The sequence below is a fragment of the Watersipora subatra genome, chromosome 6 (assembly GCF_963576615.1).
Source record: "Watersipora subatra chromosome 6, tzWatSuba1.1, whole genome shotgun sequence".
Classification (NCBI taxonomy): domain Eukaryota; kingdom Metazoa; phylum Bryozoa; class Gymnolaemata; order Cheilostomatida; family Watersiporidae; genus Watersipora; species Watersipora subatra.
Window position 1 is genome coordinate 41,520,127 of NC_088713.1, and position 25,470 is coordinate 41,545,596.

Consider the following 25,470-nt stretch of genomic DNA (forward strand, 5'->3'; position numbering starts at 1 on the left):
CTACCTGTGTCATCTGCCATGCCTTCTTCAGCTATCACAGTCACATCTGTCAATCCCCACGCCTCAGCACTATCTGCACGCCTTGTAAGGAAACTGGTAGAAACTAGTCACAGCCTTGAATTGGCTACAGCTATCAACTATGACAAGTGGTCACAGGTAGTTGCGTACCCTAGCATTCATAGGAGCTCTGCTAAACACGAGAGAAGGAGGCATTGTCACAGACAATAAAAAGGACAAATAAAACCTTCCAATAGCCCTAAGACAAACTTCCTCACTGATTATTGTTTGAACTAATGGGCTGTCTAATACACATCTTTTAGAGAAGGCATTCTAAGGTTCTATAAAGAATATGGCCGCAATTTTGAATCACTGCCAATAATAGGGTTGCTTGACATTGCGGCAAAAAGGAAGAAAGCGGACGTTCCGTGTTCCGCGAGTTCCGTGTGAACTTGTTTCGAGTTGGTAGTTGAGCACCCATTTACTAAAAAACTGAAAAATTTAAAGGCCTTCTCCCTAAATGAAACTATGGTGGGTATTTTATTCCTACGAACACTACCTATAACATTAAAAGAACACGTATCTTTCTTTTGACCTGTTATTAACGGCTAAAGCAACGCAAAATACTCTAGGACACTTATGTATTCGCCTCATCTAATTTTCGCGTTTTCACGGAGTCATCCTTTCGCAAAAATTTCATGAGCAAAACTAAACTATCATGACAAACTACCGAAAACGTGGAATTAAATAGCTTTGTTTATTGATAGTCCAAGAAACAAATGGCATCAAGCGATCAAATTGCATTTTCAATCTCGGCCACACAATTCTACCTGCGGTTCACAATTACAAACTAGTCCCAAATTGAAAAAAATTTTCTTACCGCTGAACCGAACCTGAGGAATCTAATTATGTTTGTTCCACAGCATATATTTTCGCGCTCATCAGAGCTGCGAAATTAAGTTGCAGCGAAATTTTACTCTGTATGCTACTCACGAAACTAAATACTAGCAAAATATAAGTGTCTTAAGGTAGTAAAAACTGGAAAAAGATACTCATCGAACCGTGTATGTTTTACACCGCAAACAGTCCGAGTTGATTAAAAGCCTACCGAATGGTCGAAAAGATCTGATGAGTGCTTTAGACTATACTTGACTCTTCTCTTTCTCCCTCCGGCATTCTCCGTCTCGACTAATTTGAGCACCAAAAATATTAGATCTAGTAGTTTGAATGTTAGACCCAATGACTCTAATGTTAGACCTAGTGACTCTAATGTTAGAACCAGTGACTCTAATGTTAGACCCAATGACTCTAATGTTAGACCTAGTGACTCTAATATTAGACCTAGTGACTCTAATTTTAGACCTAGTAGGTTTATCAGCTCCATATCCGGACGGAATTCAAAGATATTCAAATGTTTGACAATTCGAAAAGCTTGGGCATTTGATACACCAAATCGTGAACTTTTATCTTACTATTGCTCAATAAAATTTTGAAAGACACTTCCGTGAGTGAAGCACAGCATGATGCCATCCCCACTCTAATGCCCAATACAAATTACACATAAACTGGCACTTGGCCAACATTCCAAAGGAAATAAACATCAACTGGCACCAAACCAGCATTGCAATATAATTAAAAAGTTTAAACCACATTTGACCTAGTTTTCATTACAGCTAATCTATTTTACAAGCTGTACAACCCACGGTAGAGTGTTGGCAATTCTATTACTATAACGTTCAGCTTAACAAGTCTAAGTTCTACATAATACTAGCGCTGTGTGTACTCCTCTATATTAGACATTTTAGGTGATGATTCAAAAAGACCTTCAAGTCCACAAATGACTTAACATAAATTAAAAAAATTATTCATATTATAATGTATGAAGTTCAAATCAAGCGTAAAACATTTTATGTATTTTTATATGGTGACTTGGTTAGCTCGACTATGTGAAAATTTAACAATTAAAACATTCGGAGTTGTCATTTCACGGCCTTGGAATGCCGGCCTTCTATTGCAAATCAGTTGAGGCGAGTGGAGCCATTATATTACCTCAGTAAATTTCCATAACTTGATACGGCAATGAATGATTTTGTGGATGGATAGAAATGAGCCAGTGCGTTGAGCCAGTTCATTGACAAAGTATGAATGCTTATGTATGCTTACAGGTAGTGAGTACGGCGATGAGAGCTGCAGCTATGGCCTAGTGGTTCAGAACACATGATCAACAAACAACAGGTCGGGGTTGAATTCTCACGAAAAGCTAATGGTGGTGACAGGAAAGACATCCAACCTTAAGGTGTTCTCTGCAACTGGGCAGGTCTTCAGTTGTTGAGGGTTTCTTACCACTGGACTCAAAAATGTCCAGCCAAGATCACAGAGTCATCGTTTGTGTAACGATGCTCGTAAAAGTTGACTTGCGACAAAATTCGCATTACAGTGTTTGCTCTGCTGTGTGGTAGGTACAAAATATGTGGAAATGTGATTGCAAGCTCTTAAAGCTCAAAACCTTTTGCTTTGCTTACTTAAGCTGCATCATGCGGCTCTTGGCCATACGGAAATGCTTTGCAGAGCCATACTGCGTGGCTGGCCATTGTAGGGAGACATTTCCTGACACTCACGACATGCAAGTTTGCGCCTATCCGCAAAAAGGAAACGACAAAAATGCGCAAGTCAAGAGGGTTTTGTTTCTCGCAAACCTTTATCGAATTTTGAGCTTGCGAATGATACGCAAGAAAATCCTGCACAAGCTATTCCATTTTAAACATTTTTCAAAGTTTAGTTATTCTTATTTCAATTTGAGTGGTTCCGAATGCTGGGCTATATGACCTCTGATGTAAAAATCCATGTCTTTTAACAGAGTGGTATCTTGATCAGCAGCATGCGCATATCTATCAAAACACACCGCACAGAAGCTCAACGGGGGCACAACTCCAAATTCACAACATCCTGCCATGGAAACATAATGCATACAGATTTTCAGTGATAGTAGACTGATAGCACTATTAGTCGATGTATTATTAGCAGATATAACAGTAAAGGTTCGGCCACACATGCCGATTTTTTTGTTGGTTCTGACCCAAATCATGAAATGAAAGAAAAATGCAGAATTATTCGATCGAAATTCACATAATTATCAGAGCTGCGCACGCACGCCGTAATCGTCAACGAAATGCTTTTAATTGGCTAAAAAAATTATTGGCGAGCATGATTCTAGCAGCTTTGACAATTTATATAGTCCGAGGCACATAACGCGACACACAAGAAAAATACTAACACAATTTGCCGTAGTAAATACGATGCAACTGACTTGATTGCGTTAAAAATGGCAACTCTTTCTCCAACGGAACTATTGCTGCTAAAAAGAGATTGTTATTATTAAAAAAACGATTTGCAGTCATGCTGTCTGAATGATAAAGAACCAACAATGGAGGAATCTAGGCAGTTGCATCATATGTACTATGTTTAATTGCGCTGGTACGTTTATTGTGTGTCGTAATTCGTGTCCTGGACTATGCCAATCACAGAAGCTGCTAAAATCGTGATCGTTAATAATTTGTTCAACCAATTAAAAACGATTTCGGTGTGCATGCACAGCTCTGACAATTTTGTGAATTTCGGCCGAATAATTCTGTGTTTATCGTTCATTTCGTGATTTCGGTCAGAACTAACGAAAGAATCAGCCAGTGTGGCCGTACCTTAACACCGAGGTAGCAAATGCAATATTTAGTATTGCTACTAGCAGTAGTGTCACATGAACTTCCGGACAACTCAACGTGCGCAAAATTCCCATTTCGCATCCTCAGCACAACGAAATATAGTGTATAACAGCTCCGTCATCGTCTGCTGATTATCGCCTCGCTATCAAAGTCTTCCTAATTATTAACGAGGCAATAGCTTGTACCTTACTCAGCAATCCATCTAACAAGGACAATATATACAAGGAAGTAGAGGCCACCTTCTCTCCTTATCTCTATTGGCAGCCATAAAACAAACATGCACTAGTTTCATTGTTGTTCTAAGTTGAACAGAGTTCATAGATTACTGCCTGGTTCAACTCAAGGACAAATCTCCAACGAAACCCTTGTTTTGTCTGAGCGGCTGTACCACAACAAAGTTTTTTGACCATTTTCGCCAACTAACCAATCCAATCAATGATAGAAAAAGTTATATTCTGTGCATTACTACTTTCGCCTCAACAACTACTTAGTTTTATCTAATAGGAAGGTCACAAAAGCTATGACTGCCCAATCATATCAACTCTCTCAGCTAATGGCTTTGCGAAACCTAATATTACTTGAGGGGCACAAAACCTCAACAGATCCATCGCAGTGGCCAAACATACTCCATTTCAAGGTTTCATCAGAGATTCAGCCTCATGAGAGATCATCATGTGTAATCAGGATATGTATGATTATTCTCTAATGTGATAATATGTGTGCATGGAGCAGTGGTTAGTGTGTCAGTCCACTGTTCTCAACATCCGAGCTTGATTCCTGAGAGATACATTTTTTCTTAACACTCTAGTAAAAACTACTGAATGCTCAGAGCTGCATGAGTAACAAAACAAGTTTTTGCACAGAAAATTTATTTTCAATCAAAATATTTAATCGAAATTCTAGCTTTTAAATTAAGGTGTTTGTTTATTTCTGTGCGTGTCTGGCCAATGCAAACATACATGAAATACACAGCTCCATATTTTCCTGTTAGGTGTGTAAGTGCACTGTGCTTGTGAAACCCTTAATGGTGGGCATTACACTCTCAAGGCTTGCAAAATTGTTTATTAAACTTACGAAAAAAATGAAAACTTTTACGACTAAGGAAAAAGTGACTTTAAAAATTAGTTTGTATTTCAAGGATTTTCAATTATCGAGGTAAGTGCCCGTCCCAATAATTGCAAGTGGGGGTTCCGGTAAACTGCACTTAAACAACTTGTTTACCAGACGCTAATGCTGACTATGGCCATTGTCCGCTGTTATTCTTCAACAAAAACATTTTCCATAAATCTCGCCATTCCAACTTCATTGCAAGGTTGATGTACATGTATACTTACACACCTAATCAAACGACACAAGGAGTTTGTAATCTCCGCTATAGCAAAGACCTTAGTGTTTTAACGATGATCAAGTTTCGTCGATTTTAATCTTAAAACATCCTGGCAGTTACCTTATCTCAAACTTCAAAAACAATCTCAAGTCATAGAAAAATATCTACCTACTTTCTGATAAAATTTACTAAGACATTATGTTTATATTCGTCTTTAACAAGTCACAGAAGAACCGCGACTGAAAGCAAGAGTAGATGATAAAACACAACACTTGTAACACATACTGTTAACCATCTGTTAACATACTGTTAACCACCATACCAGAGATGCTGCAGCTGCTACTCATGATGTTATCTCCAGAGGCAGCGAGATCAGACTCCCGAATACCTAAGACAGTCAGCTGCTACTGATACAACTAAAAGCAGCGCTATTTTGCCACGCTGTCACTGTAATCTCTTCCGACTTGCATGTTCCAAGTATTGTTTTGGCAGCAATTTGAAAGATATGAAATAACACTCTTCGTCATCGATAAAACAAACTAACTACTTTCAATATAGAAAAGGTTAGACGTATGGCCAATGACAAACTTTATTGACAAGGGAACTTGATAAACGGTTAGTTTTTACAATCAGCTGCTAAATGATCGGTGAACCGAGTCGCAGGGGAGAGCTACTAGATGGCCACACAAACTAATGCTTGGCATGCGATTAGCACACCACTAACAGCAATTATCCTACTTTGTCTTCATTATATCACGGGTTACATATCTACTCGAGTTTCTTCGATTGTATTTAATATTACATGTATTTACTATAGCAATAATTCTCTCCGACACCCATAACCATGCTTGGAGGTTAGAAAAAGGATTGCTTTCAACAGGACTTGATCTCTCCATTTCTGGCTTGGTTGATCAACAATCTACCATCTGCACCACTCAACCACCTTACCATGTTGTAGAATAATTGTACAAATAGTTATTACACCTGATGTTCTCTCATGGCACACCAGAATGCCAGCGCAATGGTAACTAGTATATTTGCCAGTTCAATGCACTGTGAGAGGTCGTAATGAGTAATCAGTATATGGATATCGCATAACTCTTTACAGCTGTTGAGTGGTGCAATGGTAGTGTCCTTGCTTTTCACGCTGATGCCATGGGTTTGAATCCTGTGTGAGGCAATATTTTTTTCTCAACATTCTTAGTGTGGCTTAGAACGGATGGACTCTTATTATATTAAAAACTAGTTGAATGCCCAGCGGTGCAAGGGTAATAGAATAATTACCTAACAAATTCGGGTAACTTACCTGGAAAGCTAGACCTTTACTAAAATATTTACTAAAACAATACCCACGTTTTGGACCAGTTTAAAAATCGTCACGCATAACGGTCAACAGTGCTAGTTATTAACCTCAAGCAAGTGAGTATTTTAATCAATGTAATGACTACTTGCCCAATTAATACATCATAATCTGTGTAGCTTAATGGTTAGGTTTGCTGCCTCCAGATCTGGAAGTCCCGAGATCAATTCCAGTGCCACGGGGATTTTACATTGCTAAATGTCTATAACTGGACACAGGGTGTAACAAAAAAACAAACACTGAGGTTTATATTTATAGATTATAAGTATGTTTAAAAGTAGTTTTTTGTTTTGAAACTAACAAATTGAAGAACCAGTGCTTTGTACTTTATTGTGACTGCAACTCCAGGCTATTTTCTCCACGCAAATTTTCTTCAATTGAATAAAATGTGACAATATTTTCTCCTTCATCTGCACAAAATCGCCAGTAAATGATTTCTACAATTTTCATACCCTGATACCGATTGTCTCAAGAATATCTACCATTGACTTTGCCTGATTCTCACCCCAGTATTGCTTCACTGTTCAGTTCTCATTCATTTCTTCAGAATTTCCGCTACCCTAGGACACTGATGTATTCGCCTCATCTAACTTTCGCGTTTTTGCGGAGTCATCCTCTCGCAAAAATTTCATGTGCGAAACCAAACTATCATAACGAACGAGCGAAAACGCGGAATTAAATAGCTTTGTTCATTGATAGTCCAAGAAACAAATGGCAGCAAGCGATCAAATTGCATTATCAATCTCGGCCACACAAATTCTACCTGTGGTTCACAATTACAGACTATTCCCAACTTGAAAAAAAATTTCTTACCGGTGAACCGAACCTAAGGAATCTAATTATGTCTGTTCCACTGCATTATTTTCACATCACTATCTTTTCGCACTCATCAGAGCTGCAAAATTAAGTTGCAGCGAAATTTTATTCTGTATGCTACTCACGAAACTAAATACTAGCAAAATATAAGTGTCCTAGGGTATACAATGTATTTTACAAGTATGCTACATGTAAATCTACATGTACTTACATGTACATGTGTACTAGTTAAAAAAGTTTGGAAAGCAGTTTAAGTCTTCCGAAGTGTTAAAATTATGACTCATATTTTAAAAATTCTATTTTTTAATACTTATTTTCCAGAATAACCAAATGTAAGTCAATTATAGTATTTTTGTTTTTATTCTTAGTTCATTAAAAAGTGATCTCCAGGTACTCTGCTCATTGATGTTGGCATGAGCAGAGTACCTGGAAATGAAATTGAACCATTCATTTTCTTTCACCTAGTTTTTCTATAATGATCACTATAGATAGGAATTTTTCAAATCCGAATGTTGATTAGTATCTTTGTAGAAAATATAATGTGTATATGCTATGAACTCTATTGGAAATTGCTGTCGGTAGAACTCTAATGGAAGTTGGTGGTTTTGCTAGGCCAAAATGAGCCATTTTAAGGTTAAAAACTCAATTTTTATTGTTCAAAATCAATAAGCTTTTAGGTCCAAATTTGGTCGAACTAAAAATAACGTTTGTAAAGCTGCTTGCATTGCGTCATTTTTGCTCAAGAAAAAAACATACCTTAATGAAAAGCAGAAAACTTTACATTGTAACATTACATAACACTACAAACTCATTGCCTAACATTTACCTGAAAGATTTCTTACACAGTTCCAATTTATACCAAGGACTTTGATATATCTGTTACATGTGAGAACCTCTTTGTCTACATATATATATAAATGCAACCTCATCTTTATTGCCAATAAAGCAATGTATATAAATACTTTTCATTGTTAATTGAAATAGAACGTAATAACCTCATGTCTAATAAAATAATTTTTCATCAAGTGTACGCATTTTCCTTTTTTTAGGTCCGTTAAACCATTGTGAGGGTCGAGATCGTTTAGGAGACATGATTGTGTTACAAGATGTTTGTACTTGCAACACTTCACAAAACGTAACAGGAAAACAGCGAACCATGACTACTGTTATCACAGTGATGGCTGTGGTAGAATTTCACCGAGCCAGAGTATGAGAGAGATTCGTGCATTTTAACTTTTTTTGATTTTAATGAATATTCTCAGCCTATGAAGTACTGACGCCAAAAAAGCTAAACGGTAAGGCCGCGGATTACTTCTGCTGTTTGTGTGCCGCCCTCACAGCTAAAAAAAATAACCTCAAATGAAACGAGTATGTTCGTAAAATGGCTAGATTAGAATCGAAACGTTCTGCTTAGACAACTACAATTTCAGCCAATCACAGATGCATTGGTTTTATTCCTACTGACGTAGACCAACATATTCATTACAGCCCGTAACCTTGAGAAAGAAGTTCTGATGCATCTGCAATGCTTTGACTAAGTGAATGACATATTTTTGTGTGTACAGCCACTTTTACAATACTTCTGGATTTCCTTCACACATACATCCAAGTATCCTTTCACATACAAGATATTTACCTGTGATGCAAGTATGCAATGATAAAATGTTGAGGTCTCTTTAAACTTATCCTTAAATATTTACTTGCAACAAAATTCACATTACAGTTATTTGGTATCAAAGGGTTCACCAAGTCTTACTCTACTGTGTTGTAGTTGTACATATGTGGAAATGTAATTACAAGCTCTGAAAAGCTCAAAAACGAACAGTTAATCGCAGCCACCACAAAAAACGCTGTAGCATGGAATCTCTTTATTTCGATGCCGTACTCTAACATTGTGGTTATTGTTTTGACACGGGATGTTATCACGTGAAATTAAATGCCAATAAAAGGCTCTATATAAAATGTCTCGTAGCACTAGTTTATGACAAACACTTCGGGTTCTACTGAAAAGCCGGTATCAAATATAGATGCTTGCTACTTTACAGTTTCGTTTCAGCTTGGTCTAATCATCTAGTAGTAATCTGATCATGTGACCCATACTTCCTGCCAAATGGCGCGAACAATTTCCGCAGCATGTTTCGACTATCACAGGTGACCAACAGGGTCGTCATGTTTATCAGAGGATGATATGCACTCCTTCGAGTTGAGGTTAGAAACATTAAACTAATTTTTAGGCTAGGTTTTGAGATACCAGTGCTCAAAGTGGCAGCATTACAATGATGATGAAATAGACGCGGAAGGACAATATACATGGTTTTATTGAATGCGTGAAGTATACTTGTGAAAACATTTCGACCAATGAGGTTGCATGAAAGTGTAAACAGAAGCCACCATGTTCAACTACGTCCCATTTGAGCCGTTTTGGAAAGGGATTTCAACCTACGGCGTCTTTGTGATGGCTGCGATTAATTGTTTTTGAGCTTTTAAGAGCTTGTAATCACCTTCCCACATATTTTGCACCTACAAAACAGCAGAGTAAGACATGGTGAATTTTTGGATACTAAATAACTGTAATGTGAATTTTGTTGCAAACCAACCTTTAAATTTAGAAGCGCTTTTTAACATTATATGTTCAATATGGTCACTACTTCCACAATTAGAGGTTAGTAGCCTACTAGCAGATGAATCAAATAAAAAAACTTAATCATTAACATTCAACAAACAAGTAGGCTGTATGACCGCATTCAGGCAACATATCCTAAATACATTAACTTTTTATGAAGATCTAAGGCTATGACAACATTTATAAAGATCTAAGGTCATGACACTCCAACTAGGTTTACTTGATTTGGTTTTAACATACCACTAGTACCCTGACAGTCCAGTTCGCTGTCAGAGACCGTCTGGGATGCTGATAAAGAGCAGAGAATCACTACCCATACAATTGTTATGACACACTGGAAGGTGGTGGGCGATTGGTGTGGCGCTAGAGTATCGGTCAACCCAACTGAAAGTTGCGAGTTCAAATCCCTTATGATGCATTCCTTTTTTCTCAACTTCCAACTGTGGCTTTGGACAGAATAATACCCTGGTGGTCAACTCATCATCAGAGATTTTTCAAGCGTAATAGGTGTTGGTCTACCAGGCTCAAAGTCAGGAGTTCAAATACCTTACAATGATATATTTTTTATGATATGATCTTAAGGCTGGTTACCACCATATCCCCATATTTCAGCGTTGATGCCACACGATCGTCGATGATAACGATGGCCACACTATCACAAACCCATCCACATTTACATCAGCAAATACTCCGTGATGCAGTGTTACCATTACTCTTTTTTAATTTTCGCGAAGAAACCTTTTTGTTTACAGATGCTAGAATCAAATAGGAATACTAATCCCGCAGCAACTATCCTAAATGAAAATGAATAAATCATGCTTTACACGACTGTGAATTACTACCGCTGAAATGGTTCACATTTGAAAAGCGGTCATCGATGCTCGGCGAAATATCGAAAAGGTTTGACACCTGCAAAATTTCCCGGCGTATCCACGTAGTTTTGCCGATGCCATCGGGTTACGGTTGAAATAATCGACGATGAACGCCGCAAGGAAAACGCTGAACTACAGCGATATAGTGTGAACCAGGCTTTATGATCATAAAGACTATCCAGCTCAATAAAGCCAAAAGCTACCATAATTCTTCTGCGATTGTCAGGGGTAATTCAAACACCACATGTGCAGACCATTGACTTAGGTAATCCAAAAGCACACTAAAGCATTAGTATGACTCCCCTGCAGAACATCAGTTCTCTAGGAAATAAAATGGTGGATCCCCACTTTTCATCACAAACTAACATGAAAAGCTAGGGCTAGCCTACGACTACGTCAGTCACAGATCTAGTGAATTCCACTTCCAACCACTATCTTGAGGTCTGGTGTCAATCACAAAACCACTCACTGATTATCAAGTTATCAAGTTAGCAGTGGTATGAAATTTCAAACAAGCCCCTATATCCAGTCATGCTACTCTAAACTTCCGAGCCAGAATATAGAACATTTATGAAGGATGGAACAGACCTCTACAGCAGATATTAAATCTTAACTGAGTCAACCAATCACATCAATATAATACAATGATGATATAATATATAATAAAATATAGTGAGAGAATCATGTGAATATAATACTGAAAAGATGGAAGTGTGCAAATAATTATAATATTTGGTGGCAAAATTAGATGATAAGAAATCACTTGCAGTCAGAAGAAGATTCTGTGGCGTCACATGCTTGAAATCAAAGTATAATCTAGCTCTCAATAAGCTGTGCTTGAAAAGGATTTATGAAACCAATAAATCAAATCAATAAACACCTGGTTGAATTGGGGGTTCAGATAAGAAACAAAAGTTCCAAAACTTCAAAAAGTTTTTAAAATGTGTGGAGGTTACCTACCGCCCCAATCTTAATAATTATCCGAACGAAAGCCTGTTGTTTTTTATTTAAAACAGTTTTGGAAAGGGAACATTGTAAGTTTTCCATGCAATTTTTATTCTATCAATCCAAATAAACAGTTATGTTACAAAACTGTGTCCAACATCTTTATGGGAGTTGTCTCCCTATGAAAAATAAATAAAACTGTCTAGAAATAAAAGTTATCAAGAGGCTGTGCTTAGAATTTCGTAATATATCACATAATATAGAAAAATGTGAGCTTTTTTATAAAAAGTGAAAATACTCATTATTTTGAGTAAAAAAGCGCTAAGTAAATACAAATTATGAATTTTTGTTTCTGTTTAGAAGTTTAGAAAAACTATCTGAACCTCCCAGGTGCTTGCTAGCCAAACAACTTTTCACTCGCTCACTTTTCAGCAACACACAAAACACGATTTAATCTATTCTATGGCCTACACATGCATGTTTTGTGTTGTCTGCTAGCAACTAAGATCAACTGATAAAATACGACCCCATAACGACATCGATGAGGTCACAATGCGCTGCTATTCAAAGTCAACAGACACAACATGCACACAAATATCTATTTCGGCTCCATACGGGAATAACGAGATGTAATTTTGCACAGTGGTTGAAAAATAGTTGCTTAGTAACCTAAAAATCATTATTTGAGATGGCAATTTTTAGTATGAAAATTTTAAGGAAGACAATTCCAACTTTTTACCATTTCTCAAATTTTAATTTGATAAATCTGTTGTTACACCAAATTGTTTGTTCGAGGAGTTGAGTTAAGCTCAGTGTGCTTTACTCAAGAAGGAATGATTAACAATAACCACTGTATGTCCCCGCATATAGGCCAAGCCGATTTTAGAGAAACTGCCCTGCAATCAGGGAATTTATAAGAATTTGTGTACAAGCCGGACTCCTTAGTTTGGTCAATTATTTTGCGTTCTAGAATCGGCTTGTTTGTGCGGATGTACGGTACATCTTATGAACAGACTATAAAGGCAGTAAAATCCCAAATATTGCTGTTTGTGTGAGCCAGAAAAGATTATATACCGGCCTGAGTGAGACAGTCTGCCAGTTAGTACAACGATAGTTTCCGGCAGCAGGAAGGGCCTTACCAAATGATCGATTTTACGCATTGATAAGATGCACAAGAGGTAAGCACAATGAAGATTGGGTCCTTCATTGTGGGTCTTTAAATTCTGACAAGTTATCAACCAATCACTGAGTGTGACAAATCTGTTTTCTTTTTACCCTATTTATGCATGATTAAACAACATAAATAAAATTAATTATTAAAATCTTTAAATAAATTATTTATTCTATTTACTAGTATTGGTAAACTATTGTTCATTAAAAACAAAAATTGTACCAAAAATTAAAAGTATTTAATTTAATATTGCAGTTCAGTCTGTCATCCGCAAGTTGAGCCAGCTCATCCTTGTAATTCCTCAGCTCCAGAGTCAATACGAATTAGGAGTTTTCTACTCGATGTAAAGCAGATTTGAAACAACCCACCAACAAATTCAGTAGATTATAGTCAATTAGGAAGTTTGGCTCCATCGAAATCATATTAAAAGCGTAAAATATATACTGCTGGTCAAAATTATTTTCAACTGCACTCAACCAATCACTCTCTCCAACTCGCCATACCTAATTGTTCAACACATCCCAACATTCCTCAGCGTTACCTAAAGGCAAACACAAACCATACCACCCTGTGCATCCAGACAGACAGGGTACCATAACCCCATGGCACATACGAAGCCCCACGCATACCCTTCAAACCTTGCGGTGTGTAGGTAAGGTTATAGCATTACATTCACACTACACACAACAAATACAACAACAAATAGCGTAAGGGTTTCAAGAGGGGACAAACCTGAAGTAGACCATTGCCAGGCTGTCAAAAAAGCAATTTAACCTGGTTAGACAGTGACCATGCTTAGAATGTGGGAGGGTAACTCCCTCCTCTGTTAGGTTGGCATTCAAAAGTTTCCTTTAGAAAAATTAGCTTCAGCCTTTTTTGGATTAAGCAAAAACCAGCCGAACCCCTGAGACACCTTATTTCAACATTGTTATTATATCATATTATTATTAATATTATATATTTATATTATTAATTACTATATCATGTTATTATTACTTGCTTAACTCTTTCACCACCTCATTAAATTCTGTCCAAATTATTATTCTGGCCTAATTAATTCAAACGGATTTTCGAAAAATTGATATACCGCTAGTATTTATGCAATATCTCAAGAATCAATGCAGATATCGTTTTACTGTAAAATGCATCTCATTCTGATCAAAATTCTCTACAAGATAAGTATAAAATTGTTTAGTGAATCCTACTCTCGCGAGATTTCTGATACTTCCTTTGTATTGAAAGAACGCGGTGAGTTTTTTTATGGGCATGACGATGGCGAATTGGTTTTCCCGTTTTGAAAAATGATTAGAAATGGAATTGATTAGCAAAAAGATTTTCGATTGTTTGCACTTGATTAGCAACAAGTTTCATTAGTTGGAGACAAAATTTGATTGGTCAAACTAATGTGGAGGCTTCGTAATAAAAAGAAAAGTGAAACCCTATTGATAAGCTGATACATTGGCTTACAGTCTGTCCTTCTATTACCGCGAAAGCCGATTCATCAGCTTACGGTAGCAAAAGAGTTAAGAAGTCACTACTAATACATGATAAAAGACGTCCAAAAAAACCGTGCCAATTCCTAGTTAAAAATGGCTGCTTAGAAATCAAAAGCAGCTGTCATTCACCATCTGTTAATGAGCAGATATTTAAAAATAATGATAGTTGTTCACTATGATTATTCAAGCGAGCCTTGTCCGCCTTACATCCAGACACCGTGAGACAGGTAGGTAGGGCTACTCAAGAGCTTCAAGCATTTTATAGAAACTAACCACTGGTGTAGTCTCTGATTGTATATTCCAATCACAAAGTGATTATAGCCAGTAAATTAGGTTCTGTACCATATTGAACTATTTTCTATTTTAAACAAAGACGCTATGGTTAGAATCCCAGAGGACTTGGCAGCAGACAACTCTTGATAGCTATGATAATATTTTTTTACATATGTGTTTGTAGTTAATGATATTACTAGATGAGGTGTAAGCCTAACACTAGTACTAATTTACGCGCAATGTACATTTTAATTGGAATTGCCTACACGCTGAAAAAAAGAGAAGACAACTCAATTTTAAAGCCAACACCATGCACAACAGCATGCATGAATAAATCATCCTTATAAAATAATCAGTGATGAATAATACTTTGCGACGCGCGTACGATTGACCTGTTCAATACATTTCACAACGGGAGCTTCAAGATAAAAGCCATGCGGTGCAGCCAACTTGAACATAGCTAAAATGATCAAAACATGAAACCAGTTGATGTTTTAACTCTATTGGTTTTTTCGTTGTTTTTCAACTTCTAGAAACTATGACCATTAAAATGAATTTTTATTTCTAATAATGTTTGAATTTTATTGCCTGTTGTTGCTAGACAAGAAACTCAATCAATGTAAAAAATTTACACATTATTAACACAAACTAGAAAACAGTCAGAGAAGGAAAGCACTCAAAAAGCATTTGGACTAGTCGCTAAAATTTAAAGAGCTTACTCGCCAAAATTTAAAACCCAAATACGCTTGAATTTAACCAACTCCTCAATATTTATCAGCTACAAGTGATGACTTACCTGATTCCTCATCCTCATTGGTTGGGGTTTTGATGCCATCGATGTAAGCATTGGTCTTGCTAAAGGCAAGGGTAAGCGACTTCTTCCTTTCCCTCGCTGTCGCACTCATGAGGCTTTCCAACTCGAACTGCTGCTCAGTTATATGCTGACTGTCCTCCTCTGAAAGCTTAGCCTATACAGGAGAAGAAAACTCCAATCTTGTTGCAATGCAATAGGTTTGTGTTTGAATAATCCTAGAGATGTTTAACAGGAGAGCAAATAATAATGGCTACTGATAACATGAGCAAGATGGATTGAAGAGTAACTCTAGGAGCAATTTATATACACTATATAAACTAACGTCGATACAAAACTATCACTTGACGAGGGAGTATTTTCAGTTACATATCTATACTGTATATATATATAAGTAAATATATATATATATATAAATATATATTTATATATATATATAAATATATATAAATCTCAGTTTTTGTGTTTTCGCATTTTTGTTGAAACCCTGTGTTCAATTATAGCAATTATTAAAATTTAACGATGAAAAATCTGCACAGCACTGGGTTTGATCTCGGGACCTCCAGATCCTGAGATCAAACCCAGTGCTGTGCAGATTTTTCATCTGCACCGCACTGGGTGCAGATGAAAAATCCTCCATGATAAATAACCTCCAGATCTAGACCAGCAAACTTTACTATCAAGCTACACTGAATACAATGGATTCATTGGGCAAATCATCATTACATTGGTTAAGATACCCATGCATAAAGTGATTGCTTGGGGTTAATAACTAGCACTGTTGACCGTTATGCGTAACGATTGCTAAGCTGGCCCAAAACGCGAGTATTGTTTTAGAAAAGATCTACCTTTCCAGGTAAATTACTCAAATTCATTATGTAATTATTCTATTACCCATGCAACGCCAATCATTTGGCTAGTACGCATATATATTTACCTTACATATACATATACATGTACGAGTATATATAAGGTGAATATAAGGTAAAACAAACATTCGGTAGTATGCATATATATCTACCTCATATATATACATATGTGTGTACTTATAAATATAAATAAATATAAATGCGTATATGTAAATGAGCATACTCATCAGGTAACAGTGATGTACCAATGTTAGTTTATATAGTGTAAAATACACTTGTGTTTTTAATTATTGTACATGTAACAAATAAAACCTCCACAGAATATATTTTTGGCTTTGACTTATTACTTAAAAATGTAGAATATATATATTTGTAAAGAGAACAACACTCTCTCCACAAGCTATTGAATTACAAGAATTGCAGACCCAGTTCAGTCCTAGGAGCACCAACCAGCTTGTAAGAAATAACCAATATAAACAGGAATGTCAATTTTTAAAAGAAGGCAACTCCCATGAAGATCAAAGACACATTTTCACAGCATAGATGTTTATTTGGAATAAATAAAGCATATCTCACAAAAATAGCAATTTTCTGTTTAAAAATGTTTTAAAAAAAATGGCCGATTTTCACTCACATAATTATTAAGAAGAGGGTGGCAGGCACCGCCCACACATTTTAAAAATTTTGTGAAACATTGGAACTCATGATTTTTTATTTTAACCCCTCCATTTTAACCAGGTGTTTATTTAATTGCTATGTGGGCCGGTGCCTTGAGTTATTTTATAAATCCTTTCCAATCACAGCTTATTGAGAGCTAGATTATACTTTGATTTCAAGCATGTGATGCCATGAAATCCTCTTTTGACTGCAAGTGATTTCTTAGCATTCAATTTTGCCACCAGAACTCGGTCAAGATGTGCTCATATCGAATTCTAGAATATTTTACCAGAAAGTATAGATATTTTTCTATCATTTAAGATTTTGTTTGTGGTTTTAGGTAGTCTGACTGCCAGGATGTTTCATGATTAATATCGACCAAACTTGATTTGCAGTTAAAACGTTGAGAAGAAAGCGACTTGCCGACAAAATGATGTCAATAGTCGCCCCTTCTGTTTATAAGTGATGAATAAATACATTATATGGTTTCATCAGCTTCGGCTACTCATATGTTTACACAGCAATTAGAAAATATCAAGATACTTGAAAGCAAAGAAATCAATTATTCTATTATTCTAAAGCTGAAGGCTATATTGTTATCATTCATTAAAGCTTTTTGATACTTACGCTTTTTCTAGCTACAAAGCTAACAAATTGCTATATAAATGAAATCACCTTCTGTACCCATCAGTCTAATCTCAAGTTACGAATAAGCTGCTACTGCTAATCAAATATGAAAAGGACTGAGTATTTCAAACCTTTGAAATAACACTATTATAAACTCCAAGTTATTGAGAAACATAACAGAGAATAGCAATGGGACAATTTTAACCAACCCAATTTTGCATCATTTGAAACATGGCAATGTACCTGAGGCTATATTTGAAGTTTTATTCCAACAATAATGAGATGAAATATGTGTCAATAGAGATGCTTAAGACTGCAATTTAAACACAATAACCAATGTCAATAACAAGAGGAACAAATAGGAATTACAACTATTGATTTAATATTTAGGCACATATTTTTCTTCCGCCAGTTTTAACCACGATCAAGTTTTTTGATGCTGAACTTGAAATATACTGCCAGTCAGAACATTCTCAAACATCAAAAACAGTCCCAAATGATAAATTAAAAAAATTATCTATACTTTCTGTTAAAATCAAAACTAAAATTTTGGGTAAGTTTATCTTTAAGCAATATTTAACAAATATAACAGTTTCTGGCCCAATACTTACTCATCTTCGTGTCATAAGCTAACAGTCATCAAAAGGTGTCATTTTCAACAATTTTAGCTGATTTTGAAGCTAAGTGAGCCATAACAACACTATTGCCGTGATATCTTGATCAGAGGCATTCGCTGGAAACAGCATAGCTGGGTATTTACAGTAAATCATAGAAAAATGATGGAAAAACTACTTTCTGATAAATCATTTAAGAATTTAAAGTGATCAACTCCTTAAATACTCACTGGTTTGAGATGCATAAAGAAAGACTCCTTGGCCTGCTTTTTGCTGAAATACCAAAAACGTTCGTTCTTTGGAAATATCCTAGCTCGAGCCTCCATAGTAAACCGTACTGGCTCACGAATGCCGACAAACACAAGGTCCACTGCTATGGTCATGAACACCCTCATATCTGCAAACAACAGAAGCAATGAAATGAGTACAATGTGGCTGAATTCAAGACTATCTGTCGGAACACTGTAGGGTCAATCCAAGCTGGTGGTATTTATTTTTGAAGGCATGGTTTGCTGTGACTACTGCATGGTTTATTTGATTATCCTCTGTACATGACCACTGCATGACTCATGACTGCGCAATTGATGTGGAATGTACATGTTAATTTTTTAGAAGTTTGGTTTTGTTTACAAGCAGGTAGTCCTCTGCAGTTAGAAACTATCCTATCTTTTGAAATTTATTCACTCAGGTTGTTCAATATTTTACTGAAACACTACACGTAAATAAATTTAGTTATATCCCGACAAATCAACTTTCATCTTATCAATCTAGTAATGATGGTTTCTTAAAGACATTCAATTTATTTCAATATAAGACACAAAATGTTTCAAATTAATTTGGTGCCATAAATAAAAGTGATCAACCTAATAAGCAATAAAAACCAAAAATGTAAACAAATATTTAAATGATAAAACTACATGAGCTAAGTTAGTCCAGATTTGACAGAGTCTTGGCTCCAGGAGGTTACATCGCTTATCTATCACTATCACCACGTCTACATAAAAACCCACGCAATGTAGAGTTTACACTTCCATTTTCGCGCCTTTACATTAAAGTAAAAATGAAAGCATTTTTTTTGATGATTCATTTATCATTTTATAGATGTTCATATAACATAAAAGAATTTATGTTAAGTTTTTGCATCACATTACATAAAAAATGCCATATAACGTAAAGCATAAAGTTGGCGTTAATAATGAGTCCCATAGTACCTTGGAAAAATATCATTTTTTTCTCTTCCCATATTTGGGAGAGAAAGGAAATCTTTTATTCTAACCTCTAACCTTTGCTTCGGACAGACAGACATTGAAGGTTGACATCGAAGGTGTGAGTTCCTCTTACCTACTGTAAAATTACCGTAATCATGGACCTTAACCCAGGTGAAAGTGATGAGAAAAAAATGGATAAGTTGTCGACACAAACCAATAATTTCAAAGTCATGGTACAGTGATTCAATTAAGTTTGTTTTAAAAGGCCAAAGAGGAGAGTTTGGAGCGGATTAGGCTATTTACATTAGGCTATACTATTAGGCTAATGTATTATTATTACTATTAGGCTTTTACTGTTCTTATAACGTAAAATCCTTATAGAGTAAACGTCCCCGGAATGGATTGTTTACGTTGCAAGGGTGTTTACCGTATGATTAAATGGTATATTTATTATTGCACTTTTAGACGGTGGGACAAATTGAACAAAATATAGCCTAATGTGTTCTTAACACTATCGCTCAAATCAAAATTTAGCTGCTATGAACGTTATTTCGCGATGAGCACCCAACGTAATCGTTGCTAGCGACGATGCGATAGACTTTCAACGTGTTGAACTTTGACAACGCAACTGCTAGCATCTTGATTGGATGTTTGTTGACGGCATCAGGTCCAATTTCAACAGTTGTGAAGATCAATGTCAATGTCTTTCGGCAAGCATGGCAAAGATTTATGTAAATATAACAGAAATACTCACGATATCAGAAATGCAAATTTGTAACTTCTATTTGTTGCTGGTTAGCCATCACAGACAGTTAATCGCTCATAGTGTCTACACCTTATCAGTGGTAATGACATGAAAATAACTAATTGTTGCGGTCCATCTCACAGCTAAACATTGATTTAAGTGTGCACAGGCCTTTTAGGTGAAAGACCCTGTTAATACCAATCCTACCTAGCTCGAACCATCCTATTAAATTATAGGCTTCACATGAAGCACGGATAAAAATAATACTTTGTTGAGGCAGTGAAAATATCAAAACCTTCGAGTCTTATAAAATCATACATTGACTAAATGTACACACGTACCTTTTGGAGTTTCGTCGTTGAGCACTTCAAAGTGATCAATCGCTGGATCCCACTGCCCATTCACCGAGTAGGAGCGGAAGGAGTGGTCATACCCCATTGATGTCTATGAAAAACATAACTGAATTAATTGCAAGATAAGACATAAATTAGATAAAAAGCTGGTGAACATATATACATTAGAGTTGTCTACACCTGACAACATAATCAGGTGACTGGCTGTTTAGGATTGCACTGAGACAAATTCATCATTAACAGAGTTAGTACCAGGACAGTCTAGTGTTCTGTGAGAGATCATCAGGTGTACCAATAAAGCACAGAGAATAATTGTGTGCTCAACTATTCTAATATTGTGAAATTTGAACAGCCAACCCAGGTGCAAGGTTGTCTAGAACGAAATGGCAAGTGCTACAATAATAATAATAAATAAGAATAATTATCTTCTCAACCTTTCTGAAACACCAGACGACTGGTACAGGTGTTAGAGTGTCATTCTACCAAGCTGAATGTCTCGAGTTCGAAACCAGTATGGTGCAATCTTTTTTTAACCTTCAACCAGGGCTTCGGACAGACAGGGGCTCTTATTACAGTAAAATGACTAGTAAATGCCCGGCGTTGCCCGAGTATTAAAAAAGTCTTTGCAAAGAAAATTATTTTTTATTCAACACATAACAGCAGTTACCATTCTAACTTTCAAACTTCATATCATGATAAAAACGTTTTGGGCAGTATAAATAAATTAAGAGAAAAAATAAAACAACTGTAAAGATTTTCAAATTTTGTCAAAAAACTGAAACTTTCAAATTTTGTATCATGAGGAAAATGTTTTGTGCAGGTCAAATAAATTAAGAAGCGAAATAAAACAACTATAAAAGTGTTTAAATGTAAATGTGAAATAATTAGCAAGTAGTGGCTAAATTAAGTCTGTTTTGCTACGATTACTATAAAATATGATTTGGTAATGATACAATTGATACGAACTGAAAAAAAAACAAAATAAAAATTCTGAATATGTTGAATTAATAATAACATTAATAATAGCTATAACTAGACATACCGAAGAACACACCAACTTTGAGATTACATATTTACATCGAAATTTAAAATTTATATCTTTAATAATATTTATAATTAAATAGTTAGATCGAAATTTAAAAGTAAAGTTGTTAAAGTTCTTTAAAAGGTTTTTAAAAGTTTTTTTAACTATGAAATCGATCACAGATGGACAAAAGACTAATGTCACAGCCGGAAAAATTAATGGTGAACAGAAGCTATTTTCAGCACTGGAGATAAAATCAAAAGTAACTCTCCTGAAAATCGCAGAAGATGATCAGACTAGGTGAAGCAGGGTACTGTAAACTACTGACTCTCTGACAAGCTTCTGATGACAGCTATGATGTCGTTTGTATTGCTCATATGCTATTGGCTAAACCCTTTTTATTGGTCATATCTCATTGTCTAAGTGTTTGTATGGCTCATTTCTCATTGGTCAACTTTTTGTATTGCTCATACATCATTGGCTAGCTCTTGTACGACGTATATCTTAATATACTGGGTTAATTATTTGTATTGCTCATTTTCCGTTGGCTAAGTCATTGCATTGCTCATTGGCTAACTTTATGTAAGACTCATATCTCATTGGCTAATTCTTTGTATTGCTCATTTCTAATTGACTAAGTTTTTTAATTGCTCATTTCTCATTGGCCCAATTATATCAGCGGTTAGCCACATTTCAGTGGCTGGTAAAGTTACTGGAGTTACTGCGGTGATGCTTTTAGCATCTAATCATCGGTAACGACTTTGAAGGTGTAACCTTATTGGCTAAAGCAGAACCAGTTGAAATATTGTTCACAAACAGCCACAATTGTGTAGAAGACAACAAGATGAGACATTCAGGGTGACCACCTAAAGCCTGATTCCCATATACGGCGCAAGCATCGGCGACAGCAGCGCAAGTCTATCGCAAGAGTTCAGCGCTGTTCGACTTTGGTGAAAAGCCGCAGATAAAACCTCCCCAAAATGCACTGTACAGGTGAAGGTGAGCATTTTCAAGACCTCATGGCTAGCGGCCATTTTATGCGATCACCCGCGATACAGCTTCGTGTGAACATTAGCAGCCGAGCCTCGCGTCTGCTGCACGAGAATATCACTGGGGTCTCGCATTCGATATGGGAGCCAGGCTTTAGGGGTCAGTATGTCATTGAATGTGTGGATTAGCATGGCACTCACCATCTCTATAAGATGCATGTCACTGTTTTTGATGTTCCTCCCTGGAGAGACGAGCATACCGAAGCACCTCTCCGCCCTCAGTTCTCGGTTACTCGTTTGAACCAGAGTAACGGTCAACGACTTTACGAGGTCACATCGAAGTTTGAATGCTCCATTGTCAACAGGACATGAGGAGAAACCGCCTAGATTAGACGATGAAAGGATATGCACAACTGACCATAAATTAAAAATACTTTCAAACTTTTTTTTATTAAAAAAAAGTAATTTCACTCAGAGGATCGATGTTTGCTTCCCAATCAATTAGTTTTTTTCAAATCGAATATCAGGAGTTGTCATTACTTCAAATCTTTAATACTTTGATACATAGTCTTGTATACACAAGCAGGTCCCCTGATCCTAGAGAGTAGTAACAACTTTCTATCGACAGTGAAAGTAAATAGAATTGTTTAATTCCTTTTGAACTGAAAATTATATTGAAGCTTCAAGCTTGTAGGCTCTATGAAAAGAACAGAAATCAAATAGAATAAATAGGTTTTTTTTCATACCTTCCTAAAGAATTGAAGTTTTAGAAGTTACTGAGAAAACATAATGAATGCAGACAACCGAGTCTAATAGAGTGTGTATTTTTGTTATGAATAGAAAAATATATATAGTTTTAGTGTAAAGCTCTTGGTGACGCAAAGAAAAAACTTGTAAACTTTGTCCATTTTTATCCTTCTCTAGTAAGAATTCCAATCAGTCTGTTACTAGCAACTAATGACAGACTGATTGGAGTTCTGTCAGCAGCCATTGTTTATTTCTCAGTCAATTAGAAGAGCTCTTCGGCATTTTGGTGAAATCTCAAGAATGAATAGTCAAAGCAACTTGAAACTTTGGAATTATAATAAAAACGTATTATGCACATATCGACCAAAATCCAGTTCAGAAAAAGAAAGCAAGACTACGCGTTCAAGTTTACTCGGGTGTAGAATCAGTTGGACCACAGGCTACAAAATGTTAATAGGTGATTGTTTACCTAAAGTTTAGCGGTTGACTAAGTTGGAAATGGTTCGATTTTTGAGATTCTGCTAGAAATAGCTAACCTTTAGTAGTAACTTAACGATTAAAATCGTATGGTATCAGGAGACCGCATCTTGTGGCAGTCTAATTACGCTACTATCTATTTATCAACAACCAAAAACAACAAATGACTAGGAGGATGTATGGTAGTGTATGTAGGGGATCCAAAAAGGATATTAGAAAAGCCCACCGAACTAGTCTTTTCTCAAATGATGAAACAAATGAATAAATTTTGCATCAGTTTAGAGTTCTTTTATACTCTACAGAAATGCCTCATTATTGCCAATTTATCGAGATCGGCGTACGCCTAAAAATAAAACTATTTGTGAAATAGAAACTAATACCATACTTTTTGGACTATAAACCGCACCCCTATATAAGCCGCATCTGCTTTATTTTCCAAAAAAACGATAATAAAGCAACACATAGGTTGCACCTTTGTACAGGCCGCAGAACTCAGGACTGCAAAACTGGCAGCAAAGTTGCTGCCAGTTTTTAACATAGCAGTAACTTTGCTGTTTAAAATGGAACAGTGCCTAACGGCACTGTTTCGTTTTTTCTTTCACCGCTAGAGGCGCACTAACCGGAGATTCTGGTTAATGCGCCCTAGCGATGAAAGAAAAAGCCACAAAATAGCCGCACCCTTATATAAACCGCATGACTCAAAACATCCCAAAAAAAGTAGCAGCTAATGGTCCGAAAAGTACCGTAACCTAATGTCTGAAAAAGTCACTATGTTATTAATCGTAAGCACTTTCCTCTTTCTCTTAAATTCATTAGACAAGTTTCAGGATTGATGGCATCTAAGAGGCATGTCGAAATGGGTCACAAGCTGTACTTTTGCACTTCACAAAATGGAACAGGAAAACAGCTAACCACAACGACTGTTATCAGAAAGATAGTTGCGGAGAGATCTTTCTAAGCCAGAGAACGAGAGAGATTTGTCAATTTTAGTGTTTTTATTATTTCTTCGATTTTTAAAAAATACTCTTTAGTCCATGTAGCATTCAAGAGAAATGAGGGTGTTACAAGCACTTTGCACTTTTACACTTTATAAAATGTAGCAGGAAAACAGTGAACAAATGATGAGTGCTATAACAGTGATGACGGTGGGATAAATAGCTATAACGGTGGGATCTCACTGAGCCAGAGTATGAGAGAGTTATGTATTTTAGTTTTTTATTTATATTTATTTTATTTAAAGTTTAATGATTATTTTTTACCCTGTGAAGTACTTCAACGAAATCTGAACTGTGAAATAGCAAGGGATTATTGCAATTTCATAAATATGCCTTTCAGCATTGAAATGCATAGATGTCTTCTCAAACTGTAGCCTGATGGTATTAAAGCTTTTAGACAGCTTATACTTTAGCTGAGACAGATTATAGCCTTATACTATACCCTCAAGGTGGCCTGTCACTACTAGGCCACCCTGAGGGTGTCAGGGTGGCTTCCCTCAGGGCTAACTAGGCCAACTCGGGCTAGGCCAACTCGGGCTAGGCCGACTCGGGCTAGGCCGACTCGGGCTAGGCCAACTCGGGCTACTCAACTCCCTAACTAGCACCGCAGGGTGGCCTGTTAGCACTAGGCCTTCCAGAGGGTGTCACGGTGGCCTAGTGGTTATATCTTTAACTATCAACCATGGGGTTGCTGGTTCAAGCCCTGCTTAATGCCAATCTGACAAAACGCTCTCAGCAAGCTTTCAACCCTAAATTGC

The 25,470-nt window shown here is 36.3% G+C and overlaps 1 protein-coding gene across 2 annotated transcripts in view; it reads right to left on the bottom strand.

The window, feature by feature from the left end:
- Window positions 1-25,470, bottom strand: part of LOC137398913 (rab GTPase-activating protein 1-like) — a 95,908-nt gene that overhangs the window by 42,774 nt on the left and 27,664 nt on the right. For both annotated transcript variants that reach the window (XR_010979055.1, XM_068085076.1), the window contains exons 8-11: window positions 22,695-22,876; window positions 20,469-20,571; window positions 18,405-18,571; window positions 15,393-15,564 (exon numbers count right to left, since the gene is read on the bottom strand). Coding sequence is in view for 1 of the 2 variants with exons in the window: in XM_068085076.1 (XP_067941177.1) it covers window positions 15,393-15,564; window positions 18,405-18,571; window positions 20,469-20,571; window positions 22,695-22,876 (624 nt within the window). In the remaining variant the exon portion in view is untranslated. The remainder of the gene's footprint in view (window positions 1-15,392; window positions 15,565-18,404; window positions 18,572-20,468; window positions 20,572-22,694; window positions 22,877-25,470) is intronic.